General features: G+C 48.7%; 2 protein-coding genes across 2 annotated transcripts; one reads left to right on the forward strand and one right to left on the reverse strand.

Moving 5' to 3' along the window:
* Positions 1 to 85: 85 nt before the first annotated feature.
* Positions 86 to 2,994, reverse strand: ybey (ybeY metalloendoribonuclease). The gene is made up of 4 exons (XM_084478069.1): positions 2,472 to 2,994; positions 2,063 to 2,194; positions 1,907 to 1,975; positions 86 to 1,541 (listed from the first exon to the last, which is right to left on the reverse strand). Exons 1-4 carry the CDS (start codon positions 2,679 to 2,681, stop codon positions 1,446 to 1,448), a joined length of 507 nt encoding a protein of 168 aa, XP_084334195.1. The 5' UTR covers positions 2,682 to 2,994; the 3' UTR covers positions 86 to 1,445.
* Positions 2,995 to 3,419: 425 nt separating this feature from the next.
* On the forward strand, positions 3,420 to 20,467 carry mcm3ap (minichromosome maintenance complex component 3 associated protein). The gene is made up of 29 exons (XM_084478975.1): positions 3,420 to 3,485; positions 3,689 to 5,310; positions 5,550 to 5,815; positions 6,058 to 6,139; positions 6,835 to 6,970; positions 7,423 to 7,622; positions 8,090 to 8,229; positions 8,548 to 8,745; positions 9,182 to 9,450; positions 9,767 to 9,929; positions 10,446 to 10,606; positions 10,726 to 11,015; positions 11,320 to 11,618; positions 11,782 to 11,882; positions 12,107 to 12,238; positions 12,516 to 12,629; positions 13,401 to 13,553; positions 13,635 to 13,832; positions 14,517 to 14,585; positions 15,043 to 15,177; positions 15,520 to 15,673; positions 16,004 to 16,271; positions 16,695 to 16,792; positions 17,113 to 17,503; positions 17,673 to 17,978; positions 18,185 to 18,314; positions 18,612 to 18,803; positions 18,929 to 19,079; positions 19,798 to 20,467. The coding sequence occupies exons 2-29, from the start codon at positions 3,780 to 3,782 to the stop codon at positions 19,972 to 19,974; spliced, it is 6,504 nt and encodes a 2,167-aa protein (XP_084335101.1). The 5' UTR covers positions 3,420 to 3,485; positions 3,689 to 3,779; the 3' UTR covers positions 19,975 to 20,467.
* The last annotated feature ends 103 nt before the right edge of the window (positions 20,468 to 20,570 follow it).

Raw genomic sequence — 20,570 nt, forward strand, 5'->3', positions numbered from 1 at the left:
CTGAACGTGTGGTTCATTCGTCACTTCATAGCAAACGTTTAGACACAAGATGGTGCTGGTCCTTCGCTGGGTTGAATCTTTGCCCCCTCCCCCCCCCCCCCCCCCCCACTTTTTTTTTAATTTTTTTTTCTGTATGAAACATTAAATAAAGATATATATTCTATGTTGGAGTATAAGCTACTTTAGAGCTAGAAGGTTGTGTGTTCAGCGGGTATAATATGGTGCAATATTTATGTTATCATCCACTGTGTGTGCGTGTGTGTGTGGGTGTGGTTTTTCGATGCTTTACCGTCTGACCGTCTTATTCATGTTTTGTGAATATGAATTTCAAAAGGCTCCATCGTGTAAAAAAATGTATCTGCCGTTTTATGAGCGCTGTTCTTGGGGACTATTCTCCTAGTACCCCTCCCTCCTAAGTATAGTATCATTTTTTTTTCTTCTTTGAAATATAAATGTATGCAAAGCTTTACTCTGAAAGGTGTGCAACCACTGTTGTGTGGAATGTGTTTGTTGAACCTCGCAGCATAGCTCTTTTCTATGCGTTGGAGATGACAGATTTTCTATTTATTGCTACGTAAAAGGGTTTTAAGTTATGGTAGCCATGAGAAATCGATTTAAGAATAGTATTTTACGCTATCCCTACTCATTACTGAATATATGGTTGACGCCGCACTAAGTTCTGGGTTTACTCAACCTGGCTTGTCCTCCACAGAGGACGGTACAGTGGTAGTGACCATGAGTGTTGGAAAGTTTCACTTTCTAGTTAATGATTTAGTCTCTAGCTACAGTAAATTATATTTAACATCCTTTATGTGGACGCGTCAGATTCTTTGCGGGGTGATATTGCTTACAAACTGAAATCAGTAGATTTCCACAAATACCCAGACACCAAATAAAATATGTTTTCATTGTTTTGGGCGCTCTACAATTAATGAAAAAGGTGGATGTATACTTTCAAGCATCAACCTTTATATGTATGGGATTTCAGCACTGGCGCATTGCTTATATGCAGATGTATTGGAACTGTTGTACTATCAGTAAGAACCTTACTAATAGCCAATCAACACATTGTCACATCTTGGTTTCACACACAGATTCATTTAGCAGTACTGAAACGTTGCACCTTCCCTGTGTTTGAGGTGTGACGTGGGCACAACACTAGAGATCGCTTTTCTTTTCTACCTGTTCCTACAGTATTTGACTCTTCCTAAAGCAGATTTTAATAAAAGTTTAAACTTACATGTCAATTGTTTTTTTTTTTTTAATGACTCACAACAAGCAGCATCAAAGGAAAAAAATAAACTCCCTTTATAAAAAACAATATTGGGTGTAAAAATGTTTTGTTGATCTGATGGATCCAGGCGGAACAGTTAGTCAGAATGATTCTGACTGCAGGATTATTGGCAACAAATATCGGTGTGTGTCTCCTCAGGACGGGTCGGCCGTCAGCTGTCTTGACTGCACTTCTTGGTCAAAGGCTCCAGGTGTTGTCCTGTCAGTCTGTTGTACTCTCCCAGGATGTAGCTTTCTCTCTGAAACATCTAGAAGAAACGCTTGGTGTCAACTACTCACACGGTTGCAACACTGGTCGATTCAAGCTGAGTTAATACTCCTCATCCTCATACTCTTATTCTCTTATTAATCGCTTATGGTGCATATTGAAAGGCTGTGAGTATGTTGTAGAAAATAAATGGTTGCATGGCAAGTGATCACATGTGTTGCCATGCGTTGCCATCAGAGCCCTTGACAGTGCTGGTTAAATAAAGACAATTCTTCTTGTAGACAAGTACTTCTTTGTACTTGTTCTTTGTCACCTGTTTTGAGGGTTATAACTGTCACCAATATCCTCAAAAAATTAAGATGGTCAGTTTCCACAAATATAAAATTATTTACAACGACCACATACCTCAGCCCATTCTTCCTCCGTCTCATGTCTATAGCCCAGCAGATGGCAGATACCATGTGCAGTGACAACCTGGGACACACACAACACATCGTTTGTCATGGGGTTGATTCATAGGGGTGTTCCGAGAGGGTGACGTTTTACTGGGCAGCTGCTTACGGTGAGGGTACTATGCAGATCCATTGAGTCTTCCTGACACTGTTTCATCAGATATTCAACCCCTAAGAAAATGTCGCCCAGGTTGAGTTCGTCTCTATGCAGCGGGCAAGGCAGCTTACCAGGTCGCAGCTCCTGAAACGGACAGTTGCTCGGTTGAAGATTTTATTTTTCTCATGCAATTTAACTTGAAAGCAATAGTATCACTGCAAATCGACACTTAAATTATTACAATTTTCAAAAACTAATACCTCATTGATTAATAATAACATATATTTTATGTAAGAGCTCAAAGGTGTACACCATATGAAGTATCTTCAGGAAACTTCATAACAAACTAGGTTAATGTGACAATATGTGCAATAGTGTAATATGCATTGATGAAGCGGTTTATATGATAACCCGAACGTACCTCGTGGAATGGAAAGGAAAGCACGTCAGTAGGTGTATTTACTTTCCTATAGGTTTTATTAATCTGCTGAATCCTACGGTTGTCCACGCAGATGATGCCCAGGTCAAACTTCTGGACGCCCAGTATGTGTCTCAGAGTGTCCACATCCCTCCGTAGCCGGGCACGCCTCAGTGGCACCACCTTCTGGAGATTCCGAAGAACTACACCCATTCCGATTGAAGCCTAAAGAAAATCCTTGGAATCTCAACTAAATTATAATATATAAATTCAACGTGGAAAGATGGGAAATTATGTCCAACTTAAATCGTTCGCGGGGTGAGGGGATTGTATGTTGAAGGGAGGCAGTATTCAAGGTGACACTTCAACAGGTAGAAGACAGCTCCTGAGTAGAAACGCTGTGGACGTTGCTGACTTATAGTAACTTCATCAGGCATCGCAGAAAAATAAATATAATGTGAAGGTAAGATGAATAAGCCTACTCACTGGTGCAGTCTTTTAGGTGCGGTGTTACTTTGAATGGGAGACCGAGGTAGTCGGAAACAAATACACGACGGACCACAGCGAGCTCGGTGCATTACAGGGCTTTACCGCCACCCAGTGGTCCGGAGGGTAAACCCAAGTTCCTACCCCTCAATCTCTGTTTATTAACCGTCCTACCCTTCACTTTCTATTTAATAACCCTTCGTACCCTCCACACTCTATTTCATAACAATTTGAACCCCTCAAATTATTTAATATAATTAATAATTGAACCCTGTATTTCCCCGGTGTTATTGTTATTTGTTTTAATTTTTATGGTGAGGTATTTCAAGTGAAGAAAACGAGGATGTTCTAGATAATTTATTTAATGCATGATTCCAAAATAAAGATGATTGGTAGTATTCGTACGGGGAGCGAATAGGTTTGTGGCGGGGAGTGAAATGTGGGGACACCGACAAAACCGGAAGTCTCTCGTGTTGTGAGCTGAACCTGACGGAGCCTCCGAAGAATGATCTCCTTCAAAACTATAAAAACGTAATGCTTTTTACATCTATTACATTTTGGTTTTGTGTATAAATTCAACTCGTACTTCTTATAGCCGTTGATATTTTAGATCTTTTTTAATCTCTTAAACTTTTTTACTTGTTTAGCTTTAGCATTCTGCTAGCGACAAGTTCACTCAACGTCCACTGTCTAGTCAATCTTTCGTGATGAAATGTGTTATTTTATTGTTATAGGATGCTGCACTGAGAACCACACGTCGGGGACACCGGGCATCCGCCTTGCTTATGTGTCTGAGGACTGCAGTCATTTGCTGCCATTAGGATCATGAATCAAAATAATATGTTTGGGAGTTCGCAAGGGGGCGCCTTCCAAGCCCCCAACAACACCAGCAAGCCGCCAGGCCTCTTCCAGTGCTTTGGACAGCCGAGCACCGGGCAGAGCCAGCCTCAGCCTATGGGTTTTTTCCAGGCGTCCACTTTTGGTCAGACCCCAAATTTAAACCAGGCGCCCAGTTCCATGTTTGGACAGACACCGTCTTTTGGACAACCATCTGTATTCGGGCAGTCCTCTGGGCAGCCGGCCCCAATGAGCCAGGCTCCATCTTTCGGACAGCCAGCTGTTGGACAGAATAGCTCAGGGTTTAGCACCAGTTCCACTCCAGCTTTTGGACAAACAAGTGGATCCGGCCAAGCTTGGTTCGGGCAAACGCCAGCGTTTGGCCAATCGTCTACATTTGGTCAGACTCCAGGGTTTTCCCAACCACCCCCCAGCTTTGGCTTGACGTCGGCTACTGCCCCAACTAATACGCTTGTCTCCACCCAACCAGCAAGCTTTGGACAGTCAGCCTTCGGTCAGCCCTCCACCACTGTGACTGCCAGCACATTCAGTACAGTCCAGGGTGTAGCCCAGCAGCCTAAAGGCTTCGGATCTACTGACTTCAGTTTCAAGCCTGCCAATGATGCTTTGTTCAAGCCTATTTTTAACGCTAGCCCAGAAACGACCAATCCCCTTGCCAACACAGGGCCGGCTCAGACCTTTGGAGCCATGCTTTCCCAGACCACTGCCAGCACCATGGAGAGCAGTAGCGCAGCCACCACCACTGGCGCCACTGGCTTCCCGCTGCTGACTGGAGCCAAGAGTGGCACCCTGGGGTTTAGCTTCTCCCAACCCACCGCTCCCTCCATCCAGGCCCACAAAGACCCAATGACCACCGACACCAGTGGCGATTCCACCGGTGCCTTAAAGTTCACCTTCTCTCAGCCAGCCTCCCCCTCCAGCACAACCACTGCAGTCACCACCTCCACCACCACAGCCCAGCCCACCACCCCTTCCTCCTTCAGCTTCTCCGCCAAAGTCCTCCAGCCGCAGGCGGCCACCTTGTTTGGCGGTGCCGTCTTTGGCCAGACTTCGGCGTTCGGCGAACCCAAAGCCAAACCCGAGCCCGCCGTGGACGGGAGGGGAGCCGAGCAGGGCGGCGCGCTGGAGACCAACGTCTTCTCGCGGCTGGGGAAAGGCACCAAGCGAAAGGAGGACCCAGAACCACGGTCCGTCTCGGGCTCAGAGAAGCTGCTGCCGGAGGACCAGAGCTCCGTGACCGCGGGGGACTCGAGACACCCGCCCAAGAGGGCCCTGCTGAGGTCTCGCGGCCCAGTCGTGGGGCTCTTTGGCCGGGCAATGAGCGGGCTGATGAAGAAGCCGGCGGGCGGCGCCAGGAGAGAGGAGGGTCAGCAGCAGGCGTCCGAGAGGGGGGAGGGGGGGAGTGCAGAAGGCCCAGTGCAGGTCGCCCTGCAGGGGGCTGCTCCACCCCGGTCTCAAGCCCCCATCCGGGAGGTGCTGGAGAAGGCTGGGGACTCCGGTGAGCTCTTTGGGTTCTCTTTAAAAATGGGTCACATTGGTTGTGTTCAGACGGATGTACGGATTATTGTTATTGTGCCAGTCTTGTTCTTCTTGTCTAAGTGTTTCTTGGGCTTTGGGTTAACTTGATCGACATTAGAGAGGTTTATATATACAGTATATAAAATGTGCATTTTATGTACTGTACTGCCACTGTGAGATTGTACCTTCTTAGTAAACCGTATTTCAACCCCGCTCCAGATTCAGCCAAGACCCCGGAGCCGGAGGCGGAGGCGGAGGCGGTGCCTGAACAGGTCACGCCCGCTCGTCGCACGCGCCGCAGCGAGAGCTCGGAGAGCGGCTCGGGCATGTCTCCGACGGACTGCACCGCCTTCCAGTGTAAGAACGTCCCCCCCGCGCTCAACAAGAAGGAGGTGATGGAGAAGCACTTTGGCCGCTTCGGGAAGGTCCGCAGAGTGTTCTGTCGGCCCAACAAGAACCTGGCCATCATTCACTTCCAGGACCATGTAAGTCTGGGGGCAGGGGTCAGAGATTCTGTTTCTGTTCGTTCAGATTTGCTCGAGTGTAATAATGATTGATTGAAGGATACACAGCTTATTTCATGTAGGGATGTGTTAATGATAAATGTGTAATAATTTAAGCTTGTTGGTGTGCAATCTTATTTATTTCAGGTCAATGTATTGGTGCCGTAACTTGATTTATTTAGTATATTTGACTGTCTTAATATAATAACTTTTTTCTCTCTCAGGCATCTGCGGCAAAGGCAAAGAAGAAGGGCAAAATGCTGCACAGGCATGAACTCCTCATCTTCTGGTCAAGGAAGAGGCAAAGTAATTACGGTCCCCCACGCATAGTTGTTATCTATCAAAGTTTGAACCATGAATATTGTCTTCTGAGAAATGCTTATGCTTTGCTTTTTTTTGTATTGTTATCCATAGCTATTGTATATATTTGCTAATGTGTCTCCTCCCGGATGTGCTTATTATGACTCCAGTGATCTGATATATAAGCCTGGAAATCCAGACAAACATCTAGAAAGCTGTAGGGTCAGGCAACTAGTAATGAAAATGGCCCAACTCAAGGGGCGGCCCCAAGCATGCATTTGAAAATATCACTGCACACAATCAGATAACACTACGACCAATCAGAAGAGTACAAGGGGTGATGTATCCAGACCAGCGGAGCTAACCAATAGATAAGAGTTGCCGTATCCGATTGGTAAAACCTTTGGCCCGCCTATATCAGATACACCGATGTGATTGGTTAATGTGCTGGGAGAGGGGCATCGGGGGGGGGGGGGGATTATATTGCTCGTTCCCAGAGTGACTTGCTGAGCAAATTCAAATTGTGCTCTCGTGAGAACTTTCCAGGGTACTGATATATAGGAATGTGTCCGCACTTACAGTTATTACTATACTCTTAATTTAGACATGGGCTCTGGGATTTGTATTCTGTAAACTAAATGTTTGTCAACATTCTCTCGAATGTCAACTCTTAAAATGTCGCCGTCACTCTGGATTCCCAGGTCCCGGGGAGCCGGAGAGAGAGGGACAGGCGGAGAGGAAGAACCTCCCTGATGACTTCCAGTCAGGCTCCTCACCCCAACACCGGCCCCAGACCAGGGCTTCCTCGCTGGGCAGCTCGGCCAGTATGAGTCGCAGGTAGATAACACACAAAGTAGAGCCTATCATTCACTATTTGTCAACGTAACCTATGCAACAACAAAAAAATACTAGGCAAGTCAAATTTATTTTCCTCGCACAAAGGCCATTCAGAGTGCTTCAGGCAGGGATCACATTTTGAAGACAATCAATAATTGAATATTAAATTATAAAGGTAAAATGATAGATATGACAGTGTAGACATGCATTTGAAAAAAGTGTGGCAAATAGAAGTTTGGGATCTGATTTAAGACGTATATTCTGCTGAGGTAGATGATTGTTTCTCGGGCTTAACCTTTTGCAAGAACTACACCTGCAATATGGACACGCCTCGAAGAATGATGACAACCATTACATAAACAATCCTTTGTGTATTGGTCCGTATGTAAAACACATATTGACCCAAAGTTAAACCTCCGGTGTTGCAATCCTTTTGTTGTGTGTCCTTGCAGTTCTCCAGTGAAGAAGCCCTCCATTGCCAAGTCCCTGCAGTTTGACAGCGATCCCCAACAGGAAGGGTCCTCCGACAGCCAATCGCAGAGCTCCGAACGCTCCGTGCCCTCCTCTCTTTTGCCCCTGATTGGCCAGACGGCGGAGACAGCGGATGAGAAGTATCGACTCCTGGAGCAGAGGGACAAGATCATGCGTCAAGGTGAAGCCACCAAGCCACTGCACACTGTTCCCTATTTCCCCTTTTCGTTAGTCATGCGACAACATCTCTGCTCTGTTTATGTTGACCTGTTCTCACTGTTGATGCGATTTTATTTATAGAATGAATGCTACTTTAAACATGAATGTATCTAAATATCAACAGCTTATTTTATTCACCGTGTTCTCAAAACCCATTCAGTGGCACACACATAGAAGGGATTTACCATTTAGTTCATAAGCAGCCGCTTCTATCAAGTGACCTGCAGTGCAGCATAGAGTGACGTTCGATGGGTGTCATCGAGGAGTAGGAAGGGGTGAGGGCCGCTGCAGACATTGGGGTTTCGCTCCCAGTGTCTATCGGCTGTGAGCAGGCACACCCTAAGCCACGAACACTATCCTCTTTAGCCCCTTTTTATAATATAACTCCCACCGTGGCAGGGATTTAATCTTAACTAACATTCCCTACAGGGCGTCCCAAGCGTACGGACCTGGTCCTGTCCAAGGTGTTTGTGGGGACGTGTCCCGACATGTGTCCCGAGAAGGAGCGCTACATGAGGGAGACCCGCAACCAGCTGAGCTGCTTCGAGCTGATCCCGGAGACGGAGATGGTAAGGGAGCCACCGTCAATGCACGAGCTTGTTAAGCTTAAGCATAAGCTTGTTCTTATATCGCTTTCATGTGACTTGGATTTCGAACTTTATTGTCTTTTGGCCGGCCTGAAAACTGTATTGTTTGTCCGCACATTGAGGGAGCCTGAAAAAAGTTATTATTGGACAGTACTCAAGGTCAAAATGTTCTCAAATGATGTACTCCCAAGGCACTCACAAGCGACTCTCCTCGCACGAGTAAAGCACGCTTGGAGAATTAGGTGTGGGATTTGGATATGCTGAAGCCACGTCCTCTTCTCCTCTTTGGTACCCAATCAGGTGGACCACCGGGCGGCCATAAAGGAGTACAGCAGGTCGTCTGCGGACCAGGAGGAGCCCCTCCCCCACGAGCTGCGGCCCCTCCCTGTGCTCAGCATGACCATGGACTACCTGGTCACCCAGGTCATGGACCAGGGCCCCGACGGCTACCGGGACTGGTACGACTTTGTCTGGAACCGGACCAGAGGCATCCGCAAGGTACGCCCAAACCGCCACCAGCCATCACTTTCAATGACATGTCCACCGACCGAGCCATTTCTACATTCATTCATACATGCTTTTCCCCACTGGGGGCCTATGCTGTTTGTAGGTGATTCTAAGTGCTAGCTTTAGTGCTTCGTCAATATGGGCATTTTGAGACCCTTTTAGACTTTGTGATGAAGGCTATGCAAATAAACGTTACCTCAACAACAACAATTCTCAGGCAGAGATCTGTTTTGTATTGATAAGTTATTGCTTTTCAGTCAATTCACGAACTGATTTAAAAGGATCAATGACCCGTCACAGTAATCCAATCGAAACAGTATTCCTCCAGCAATAACGTAAACCCGAGAAACCGCCTCGACCAATCAGTTTTGCGTACAAGTGGTCACGGCAACCGGTTGACCGTCGCGCCCCCCCCCCCCTCTCACAGGACATCATCCAGCAGCACCTCTGCTGCCCGGCGACGGTGGCGCTGATCGAGAAGTGCACGCGCTTCCACGTGCACTGCGCGCACCACCTGTGCGAGGAGAGCATGATGACGTTCGAGCCCAAGATCAACAACGAGAACCTGACCAAGTGTCTGCAGAGCCTGAAGGAGATGTACCAGGACCTGTCGGAGCGCCAGGTCTACTGCCCGCGGGAGGCCGAGTTCAGGCTGTACAACGTGCTGCTCAACCTCAACGAGGGCGACACCCTGCGGTGAGGCCCTGCGATGAACCGTTGAACTGCATTAAAGACACCGAAGTCAGTTCATTAAGTAATATAGCACCCAAAACGACAGCGGCCTCCGTTTGCCTTTTCTTTGCAGGTGGCGAACGCCAAAGTAGCTGCTCAGTGTATTTCGTTTTTTTGATTTTTTTTTTTCTATCTCCCGTTAGTAACGCAAAAGCGTTGTAGTGACACAAGTGACATTACACATCCCTGATTATGGGCGCGCATGCGTACTTACGTACCAGTTATGTGCACCCCTGACTATATATATACTACGTTCTCATATATTCCATATGGTCTGCAGGGAGGTGCAGCAGTTCCGAGACGAGGTTCGCAACTCCCCGGAGGTGAAGTTTGCGGTGCAGGCGTTCGCTGCGCTCAACAGCAACAACTTTGTGCGTTTCTTCAAGCTGGTGAAGTGTGCTTCGTACCTCGCCAGCTGCCTCCTCCACCGATATTTCAACCAGGTGGGAAAAACGGCTTGTCTGTTTTTGGTCTTTGACTGTAGTAGCAAATCTGATGTCGCAATTGAATGTCTCCCCTACCTTTTGTCCATAGTTGATGGAGTGAGTTACAATGTTTTAACAACACAGGGTAGTGCAGTGTCTTAAGGATATACAATTCTCAGCAGAAATGTTCTGAGTTTGATCCCCAATGTCCGCAGCCTAACCTGTAGACATCCTTCTGCAAGATGACCTACTCCCCATCTGCTTCTTATTGACATGAATCTGTGTTATCATATTCACTTTGGGCAGAGTGTGTGCTAAATGGCAAACATAAAAAAATGTAGACTTGATTCTTAACATTTTACATGGAATTTCTGAGCCGATATTATTATTTTTTTTGCATCCCAATAACATTTCTAATGCACACCCAGGTCTTTTGAATGCACCTCTGTTTCATTACTGTGTGCTCGTCCGTCTGTGTTTCTCTCCATCCGTCTCGCTGTCCCTCTGTCTGTCTGTCTGTCTGTGCGTGTCCAGGTGAGGGCCAAGGCTCTGCTGACCCTGAACATCGCCCACACGGTGGGCTCCCAGCGGTCCACGGCGTTCCCCGTGGAGGACCTGGCCCGGATGCTGATGTTCCCAGACGTCGACGCGGCGTCCGACTTCGTCCAGCAGTACGGCCTGGTGGTCAACGACGGGTGAGTGGACGCGCCGCTCTCCGTTGCATACACGCATTGTTCTACACGGACAGACGCGGCTTCCAGGCAACACCGCATGCTGTGTACTGCACGGAGTTGACCTTTTGACCTCTCCGCAGCATGGTGGAGCTGAGCCGCACGACCTACCAGGACCCCGAGTCGTTGTCCCTGAAGAAGTCGGCGTTCATCCTGGAGAAGAGGTGTGTGCTGATCGGAGAGGTTGTGAACGGAGGGGGGCTCCCCAGCCCCCCCCAGCACAGCCCCGTCTGCAGCTTTGACGGCAACAACAGGTTCCGGGGAGAGGGAGCCGGGCCCCCGGAGCCTTCCACCAGCCAGTGTCGAGCCCCCATCGCCGCCGCCGCCACCACTGTTGCCATGGCAGTGGCGCCGGAGACCAGCCTCTTCTCCTGTAAGTCACTTCTCGGGGATGATGAGAGGGATGCACATGACATAATTGTATATCTTTTTTGGAGAAAAAAAGGCCATTAAGTTAAATTAAGTCCATTAAGTAGAGTAATTTCTCTTAAGTGAAGGTGTGTTCACATCGTATATAATTTGACACTTCAGACATTTTTTATTATAATTATATTTAATAAGATTGTTTAGTTGTTTGGCCGTATTGTATTATATGTTTACATGTGTGACTCACATATATCATAAAAAATTCAAAAGGATTCATGTTCCGTCTCCCTATTTTGACTCCGCCCACTCAGCCAAGTTCCCTCAGGACCCCAGGGCTCTGCAGGAGGTCGAGGCACCGCCCCCGCTGCGGCCGTCCAGGCTGTTCGGAGACCAGCCGCCCCAGCCTGGCTCCCTGGCTGCTCCATGCGCCGCCCCCTCCACAGGGGAGGCCAGCATGGCCGGCTTCCCCCCCAGCGGACTGGCCCTGCAGGCCAACCCCGCCCAGCAGCTCTTCCAGCCTCTGTTCCCGCCCCAGCCTGTCAAAGCCCCGTCGCCCCTACCTCCGCCGGTGCAGCCCCCCGCGCCCAAACCACCAGCCTACAGCGACGAGGTACGATGTACAAACACGTAGAGCTGCTGTGTTTACAATCACAAGAAGCACTTATTAATGTTTAACTTATTAAATCTATTAAATATAGTCTATTTTTTTTCAAAATATGTTCTTTCGCTGTTCGCTGTGCTGTTGTTTACTGTGGTTACCCGCCTGCCTTCAGGACATGGTGTCTGTGGTGGAGAGCATCGTGGAGGAGGAGGTGGACTTGGCGGTCAGAGAGGTGTCCAGCGCCGGAGCCAACTACGCCAGAGTGGCTCTGATGTCAGTGCAGAGATACACTCACGCACACACTCTGCTCAGCGCCTTTTCAGTGCATGAAATATCAATACAGTCACTGCCGGCATGGATATAAGAAATGGTCATTAAATGAATACATATTCAGTAAATTCATAAGCATAAAGCTTTAGGTGATTAACAGTGGGTATATTGTGTGCACTGTACTCTTTGTATATCGCACTGTTTACTTGACTCTGATTGGTCCACAGGGAGAGCAACGTGCAGGTGGAGGTGGTCCTGAGCGAGGTGATTGGCCAGGTGTTACAGGAGGTGTCTTCTGATGAGATCCGATTGGAAGCCTCACGTGTTGCTGAGGAGAAACGCCGGATAGAGGAGGCTCGGTAGGACACAGCTCATCGTCACGTGATTCATTCATGTGTTGATTTAACTTCAAATGTAATGAATCCGATCAACTAACAGAACATATTTGGGATATTTTGTGCTGGTTGGAAGGTATGATTCCTTGTAGACAAATCTATTATTTACTGTCCCAACCATTTTTTCTGCACTCCTTCAAATTAAACATTATAGCCCGAATTGAATTCAATGTTATTCTGCAATGGTAACTGCATTTATGATTCTCTCTCTGTCTCTGTCTCTGTGTTTGTCTCTCTGCAGGAGAAAGCAGGAGTGCGAGGCCTTCCTGGTCCAGTTTAGCTTCTCTCTCTGTGCTGAGGTACTGAGGGATGTCCTGGCCGAGAGCATCCAGGAGACCGCCATAGAACAGATCCAGTAAGATGTGCTGAGATACCTAGAGATGTTGACGCTGACCTCAGACCCTACATTCATTCAGATATAAGAGGATTTTTCCTTTTGGGCAATACAAGTTTTGGCCTAAGCAGAACACTACACCGTTTGCAGTTCGCAGTCTGCGTTTAGTGTCCAGAAGGGTTTTTATTGGGTTCTAAGGATTCCCTATGAAGGGGGCAGAATAGTAGCTTGGCTATTGCCAGACCGAGCTCAATCGTAGTTTGCATGTTGGTCTGGGGAGGCTGCTGTAATTTTCTTCAGCGCAAAAGGCGTGATCAATGGGCGTAGTTCAAATGACTCTGTACGCAATTGGCTGCTTGACGTCACTTCCTTGTCTTCATTGTGTTAAACCAGCCAATAGCGCGCCAGGGTGAAAAGCCAGCTGGGTGATTGGCTCCCGCAAAAGCATATCGGAAGCAGAAAGAAATGTATTGCTCCTCTCCAGAGCCTGCTGCAGGGCGAATTCTTATCGCCGGAGAATGGTCTGGGGGTACCCAGTCTAGCAGAATAGTGTTGTGGCTGGGGCGTCTTCCAGGCGGAAGGTTCCCTGCTCAAGCCTCAACGTCTACTGCCTACCTGCCAGCATCCCTGAGCAAGGGGCCCTAACCCCTATCTGCTCCTTCATGACATACATCTAAAATAAAGTCTCTCTCTGTCCCTGTGGATTCTAGCCTGCTAAAGAGTAGTTCATTTGAATGACACACAGCAGTGAACAGTAGCTCTGGATCTCTAACTATACGTCTCCTGTACCAGGGAGGCTGAGAGAGACCAGAGGGTGCTGGAAGCACTGTGCACAGAGCAGGTCTGCACCGGTCTGGTGGAGGAGACCCTGGACACAGAGCTCACCCTATTGGCTGAGGAGGTCCTGGAGGCGGAGCTGCAGCACATATACAAGTACATCAAAAGGTACTGCAACAGATGGGAGGTGGAAGGCGTGTGCGGTGTTTAGTTGGTTGAAGGAGACTCACGTTCTTCTCCCTCCCCCAGATGGCGTGACGTGGTGGCCGTGCGGCGGCGTCTCAAGAGGCAGATGAGGGGATTTCCGGCGGCGCCCTGCGGCGTGGACCCCCGCTGCAAGCTGTGGGCCCTGGCCCCCAGCGCTCCCCAGCACCCCTCCCTGTCGCAGCTGGCCCGCGGGCTGGTCAACCTGGGCAACGCTGGGGACATGGCCCTCTCCAGCACCAGGTACCCCCAGCCCGCCCGCCTGCCCGCCCGCCCGCCCGTCTCTCCGGTATTAAAGGTGGCGTGACACGCCACCAGGTGTGGTGGGATTAGCCGTCACAAGCCGTTTTGGAAATCAGCCCCTTATGACATCACAGGTGTGCGTGTCCACCTAGATGTGTGACGGATAGATGAGCAACGTTTGCTACGGTCCACTGGGTAGGCTGGTAGACCGATCATCTAGGTGGACACACCCACTTTCCCACTTTGCCCCTTATGAAGTCATAAGGGGCAGATTTCCAAAACGGCTTGTAACAGCTAATCACACCACACCTGGTGGCATGTCATGGCACCTTTAAGTGTGAAATATTTAAGTCATATGGAGGAGAACAAGCCCTCATGGTTGTATACTCTCCTTATTACAGCCATCACAAGATGTATTATAATGACCCCCAATGCGAAATACAAATGCAAAAATATAATCTCAAACTAAAGTACAGGGCCATTCACAAGCATTTATGTTTGTATAAGTTTCTTGATAACTTCCAAGTATAGAACTATGCAGAATACTGTTGTTGGAATAGATTTCCGTCTAAACAAAACTAGTCACCCTACCGTGTCACTTGGTCTATTTGGGTATTTGAATTCATTCATGTCGTTGCACGTCTCCTTTCCTCAACCATACCTTATGATGTCCCCGTTTCACAGGCAGCTAAGAATGAGACAGCAAACCCTCCACCAGATGAGAGTTCACTACTTCTACCAGCGGCTCCTGGAGTAAGCAGTCCACTCTTGTCTTTCCATCTCTTTCCATTCTTTACATTTAGGGCATTTAGCAGACGCTTTTATCCAACGCGACTTAGTACATTTGTCATAAGAAAGTGAAACAATATATCGCTGTCGGTACAATAAGGATGTTCATAGAACCAAGTGCAAAGCACCAACAACCGCAAGGTTTACCCATTCCCCGTATTCAACATAGATAGCTAGGATTAAGATGCTACATAACTAAGTACTATAACTAAATACGACATACAATAAGTGCGTACATTAAGTGCCAGGACATACAACATACAACAATTAGGAGGAGAGGGACTTAAGACCTCTCTTGCATAGCCGACCCGGCTGTGCAGAGTCTAGGTGAACTCTGAACGGCGTTCAGAGTCTTGAGTCTTTGGCGGCAGCTTCTAGTACTCATCGTGTGTGTGTGTTGTGTGTGTTGTGTGTGTTGCAGTGAGGCTGTGTGGGCTCCGTTGGACCTGCCGGGGTTGGTGACGGACAACATCCCAAACCCCCCTGAGAGAATATTCTGGAAGGCCACCCTGCTGTTGCCTAGCGACCACGAGAGTGTCGCTAGCCTGGCTGACCGGTGAGTAGCTCGATAGCAGCAATTCCGTCAGTTCAATGGACTTCATCCATTGCGGTCGGAAAACGAATGGGACAGAAAAGTTGGACCATTGACCTCATTGGTCCAACTTTAATGGGATTGTCTTTGCAGGAAATGAGACGATGTTGCAGACCGCAATGTTTTTGAAACACATGTATGAAGCACCAGTCCTCCTTATATTAGAAACAGGCAAACCGGACGGTTCGCCTCTAAATGGTTTTGGGTTGGGCAGACGTCCAGTGTCTGATAAATGGCTCAGCAATGTGTCCGTGTGTCAGTGCACAACGTCTTGAGACTGTCCCTCCGCCGGCTCCTCCTCTGCAGGGTGCTTTCTGATTGGCTGGAGGTGAAACTGGGAGGCGGAGAGGGGTCGGAGGACAAAGAGAAGCAGGTGGACGGGACGCTGCAGACACTGTGTGTCACCAACGCGCTCCAGGAGGTCGGCGAGCGAGCGCACAAGGTCCACCTCAGCATCAAGGTAGGCTCCCCTTCTTGGTTCCATCGTGGTTCCGACCGCAGGCTGGGTGGGGGAACTGAATGCAGAATTCCACAGTCGGTTCTATAATAATTTGTTTTTAACATGAAAACAAATGAAATGCTTTTAACAAATAAAATGGTTGTAAACTGTGACTGCATATATATATATATATATATATATATATATATAGTCAGCACACTGCTGACAAATGTGATGGATATTGTTTAATCACTCACACTTTTAATTTGCCCCTTTTGTATTTCTCTTTTGTTTATCCGCCACTTCTTTTCCCGCCTCATTTATTTTCCCTGCCTCCGTCTCCCCTCCCAGGTGTCCCGCGGCCCCCTTAGCGATGAGGGATTCTCCCAGATGGAGGAGAGCAGTGAGCTCCAGGGCACGGGGGCTCTGCTGCTGTTGCTCCCCGCCCTGCCCAGCCCCGTGGACGGGCAGGACGACCAGGACGTCCCCCTGCTCTCGGCCCTGCTGCAGCTCAAACAGCTCCAGCAGGCCAGCGCGTGGCACAGCCCACTGCCACTGGTCATACTGGTGCCGGGAGCCCAGCACCACAGCACCAGTGAAACGCACAATCTGGAAGAAGGTACTCGCATAAGATGACCTGTAGCGGGACATTTTGAAATGGGGCTTATAAGAGGTCTTGATCTTCAACCTTTAAACCTTGATAACCTCTACTACTGTGCTGTAAATGTGATGTCTTAATCGTTTTAAAGTTTGTTTTTTAAATAAATATCCTTAGTCCTTCTTATTTGATGTGCAGTAATAATAATTAATTCAATTTATAAAGCGCTTTACATTCAGGAAATTTCAAATTACAGGGCTAAAACAGAACATGCAAGCTAAATCAATGCAATGCAAACGAGAAGCTAAACGAGAAGCTAACTAGAAGCTTAATTGAAGCTAACTAGAAACAAACTAAATGCCTTCCTACATGAGAAGGTCTTTAGGTGTATGAATTGGGTGTAAATGGTCCCTGACCTCTGGTTGTGGCTGTGCTCTCCCTCAGCGCTGATGCTGCAGACCCTGGTGGAGGAGGGCCTGATCTCTGAACACATGTTCTACCACATCCCGGAGAGCACCAGCGACATGCAGGCCTCCCACCAGGTACCCCTCACACACGATCAATGATCCACCTCAAACACGTCGAAAGATCTTTTAGATTGCAAAGCATTATGGTCTTCATAGTTCTTTTACCCATTTTTAGCTAAACGTTATTCGTAATTAAATTAAATAAAACTGTGCTTGCTTTATCTATTAATAAGTCTACGTAAATTATCCATTTTCTTGAATGTGCCTTTCCTGGTTAAACAATAAATTACTATATTGAGTAAGACATGCAAGACTTATGTCACCTCTCGGGGGGAACTTCAATACCGTTTCCCCCCTGACCCCTAACCCCCTGTGATCCCCCTCCGTCCCCGCAGCTCACCCAGGCCATGCGCTGGCTCCTGGCCCGCGCCCCCCCGCCCCGCCCCCTCTCCTGTCAGACTCTGGTCCAGTTCGTGGAGGCGGGCCTCAGCCGCCACTTCAGCGACCGCCTCCAGGCCCAGCGCCGGGAGCGGGCCTCGGTGGGCCTGCCCTCCCTGGACCCGGCGCCGGTGGTCTGCCTGTACAACGCCGTGCTGGCCCACCTGGCGGACGCCGTGTCCTCCCCCGAGCTGCTGGGCCTCTCCTGGCCCCCGGGGGAGTTCTCCCTGACCAACGCCCGCCACCTGGTGCCCCACCTGGGCTGGAACTCGGAGCAGCACCTGGCCTGGCTGCGCAGCGCCGTGCTGGGCCTGAGCATCCCCGACTGGGACATGCCGTCCGCTACCGGTGAGTACTGACGCAGGCGGGTACTGAAACGCCTCCACCAAATAGCATTTACTCCAATTACATTACATTACATTACACACACAAGTTGTACTTCAGTCCTGCTCTGTTACACCCTCACCTCCCGCCTTGGATTAATAACGTTCGTCTCATCTTATTTCTCATCTCACAGCCGGCTGGTCCCAGCTGCACTCCTCCGTCCTCCGCTACGCCTCCCAGATCCCCGGGACCCCCCACGGCCGGCCCCTCCTCGTGTCCCGGCTGGAGAACCTCCTAGAGAGGGTCCGCCAGCAGCACTACCACCCGGGCCCCGCCGCCCACCGCCACCGGCGCTCGTCGCCCCGTCGCATGTCCTGGGGCGGCCGGGACGACCGCCACGGGCCCGGCTACGACCAGGTCCCCTGGGACGACCTGCTGGTGCTGTGCATCGACCACCGACTGAAGGACTGGCCCAGCCCCGAGCTGCCCGTCTGCCAGGGTGCGTTCCCCGCGTTCGAAACCCTAACGTCCACAGTCCTTCCTGTACACGTCCTGGGTCAAGCCCAACCCACTGTCTGCTGAACACGTCTGCTGAAGAAAGTACTCCGTTGAGACTCCGTGAAATCCAGGGGGGCATGAGAACGAAGCGACGCGTGTTTCTCACTCATGTTCTCTTCTGGGTGTGTTTGTTTTGTGCGTGATCAGATGCGGTGACGGAGGACGGGGAGGTGCTGGTCTACTTCCTCACGGAGTCCCTGAAGAGCTTCGACCCCCCGGAGGAGTGGAGCCAGGCGGTCCTGACCACACACCGGCAGAAGCTGCTGCAGGCCGAAGGGTGAGAGGAACACGTGCTCAACCACATAATCCACATTTACTTCTCTAGGTCTGCGTTTTTCATTATTTTAACTATCTGAGGACACTCAGAACGCACCACATCTACTATTCTGGATCTGTCTTAGTTTTTTTTTATAGTTCTTAGTGGTTCTTCTATGATATTCAGGCTTAATTCTGACAGCATTGCCATGATATCACACCCACACACACGTTGGTAGCCGATGAGCCAAGCCTATTTTAATATTTCTGTGTGGTTTCCGAGTCTCAAACCATTCCTCCGTCCTCTTCCTTCCACTAGAGGCTGCGAGGCCAGCGAGGGGGCCTCCAGCTCTCTGTCCCTCAGACAGAGGCTGTTTGACTGCCTGGGTGCGCCCCAGCCAGCCCTCTCCTCCACCCCCAGCCTGGACATCACCCACACCTCCTCAGCCCAGGAGCTTCTGCCTGGACTGGTGCTCCGCGGCCTGGAGGAGGAGAAGGCCCACAGCCAGAGGTAGGGGCCCTACATCTACCCTACTTTTATTTTGGCCTCTGTATGATTACTATCTTGAGTCAAGGAGAACTTTTCATTGTTCATCTAAATATGTATCTGTCTGTCTCCTGTCTGTCTGTCTGCAGGAGCACTGAGCAGCTGAAGCACTGGTTGAACTCTGACCCCCCGGAGAGCCTGTCCATGCCTCTGTTCATACCCTCCTCCACGCTGCTCTCTGTCTCCCCCCCCGCCGTGCCCTCCAGCAAGGCCAGATCATCGAGAGCCCTGCTCACCAAGGTATGACGGTCCTACATTCATTTTAACGTGACTTAAATAATAACTCAAGTTAATGGGGTTGGAATGGTCAAGTGCAGTGGTTCCAAAACCAAGTCGTCATCAATGCATTTTGCGTACCAACTCGTATGCATACGGTAAAAAGTAGATTAATACACATGCAGGGGCTGAGCTTGCCATGAGTGCCATGGTAACGTGGGGAACATTGGAAGGAAAAAGCCAGGATGCTGCCATGTTTTCATTCCAAAAACATAATTAACACACAACCTTAATGGAAATCCTTACAATGGAAAGAAATAAAGATTGAATGCTTAAGGTTAACATTTTTAATTGATTAATAGTTAAATGTGTCTATTTCCATAATAAAGTCCCCATACCACCTGCAGTATGGTACGCATACTACAGGTTGAAAAACACTTTTAGTCTAGTGTTGGGACGTTTGACTCCTCGCCGAGAGGTCATGGGTTCAAAGCTGCAATGTCCACATGCTACCTGTAGACGAGTTTGAGCAACACAGCCTCAACCCCTACCTCCTCCTGTAGGACGTGTATGTAAACAAATATAGGATTCACTGTCAGTTGCTTTTGATGAAAGTAAAGTTAGGGTTAGGAAAAAAAACTAACTTTCACTTTTAGTGAAACTCTTTTTTTTCACTAAAAAGCCTACAAATAAATAAAAAAGTTATCTGTACAGTTTATCATTGTGATTTACTTCGTTTTAGAAAGCAAAGTCCTCGGAGGACTGTACTTTCGACGACGGACCGGGTCAGACCGGTTCCTCCCCGGTAACCATGGCGCAGAGGCTCCGGGACATCCAGCGCCAGATCCTGGGGAGCCAGGAGGAGGAGCTGGCCTGCAGGCTGAGGCTTGACAACATGCTGGGCATCGTGGACGACTGAGCACATGACCCGCACACTGCTTCATGTCCACATGTGACCCAGCAGCCGGGGTTCTGCCACCACCAGCGGCCCTCAAGGGACGGGGAAGGAAGCTGTGGTCAAGAATGTTGGGACTCTTTTGGAAATGTCAGTTGTCGTTTTTCTTTCCTCTTGAGATGCCAAGTGTGTTTTTAATTTGTTTTAAAATTGTGAAGTCTTGTGGAAGGAAGAAATTTACACCAATAGCCTGTTTTTTTTTTTTCTTCCCGTTTTTTTATTTCTGTACAATTAGTAAAACCTTTTGAATGTTTTTGTTTGTGTATATATGAATTTCTAACTTTTTGCTTTCTGCATGTCGTTTGTCTGTGAAATGAGAACATGCTGTTTTGAGAGATGTTTTATAAACGTATCGTGTCTTTCATGTTTTTCTGGACTTGGATGTATCAAAATAGTGAAATTAGTGAAGAAGGAAACTAAAGTGTGCTATTTTTTAAGCATGTATTTTGTTTGTCAGTAATAAATACCGTATTTTTTATGCAAGTGTATTTGATTCATTTATATCGAGTTCTTCTGCTCGTCTCGGCGACAATTGTTATCTAGAAGTGCACTTGTTCAGT

Source organism: Micromesistius poutassou (assembly GCF_964030765.1).
Source record: "Micromesistius poutassou genome assembly, chromosome: 14".
NCBI lineage: Eukaryota > Metazoa > Chordata > Actinopteri > Gadiformes > Gadidae > Micromesistius > Micromesistius poutassou.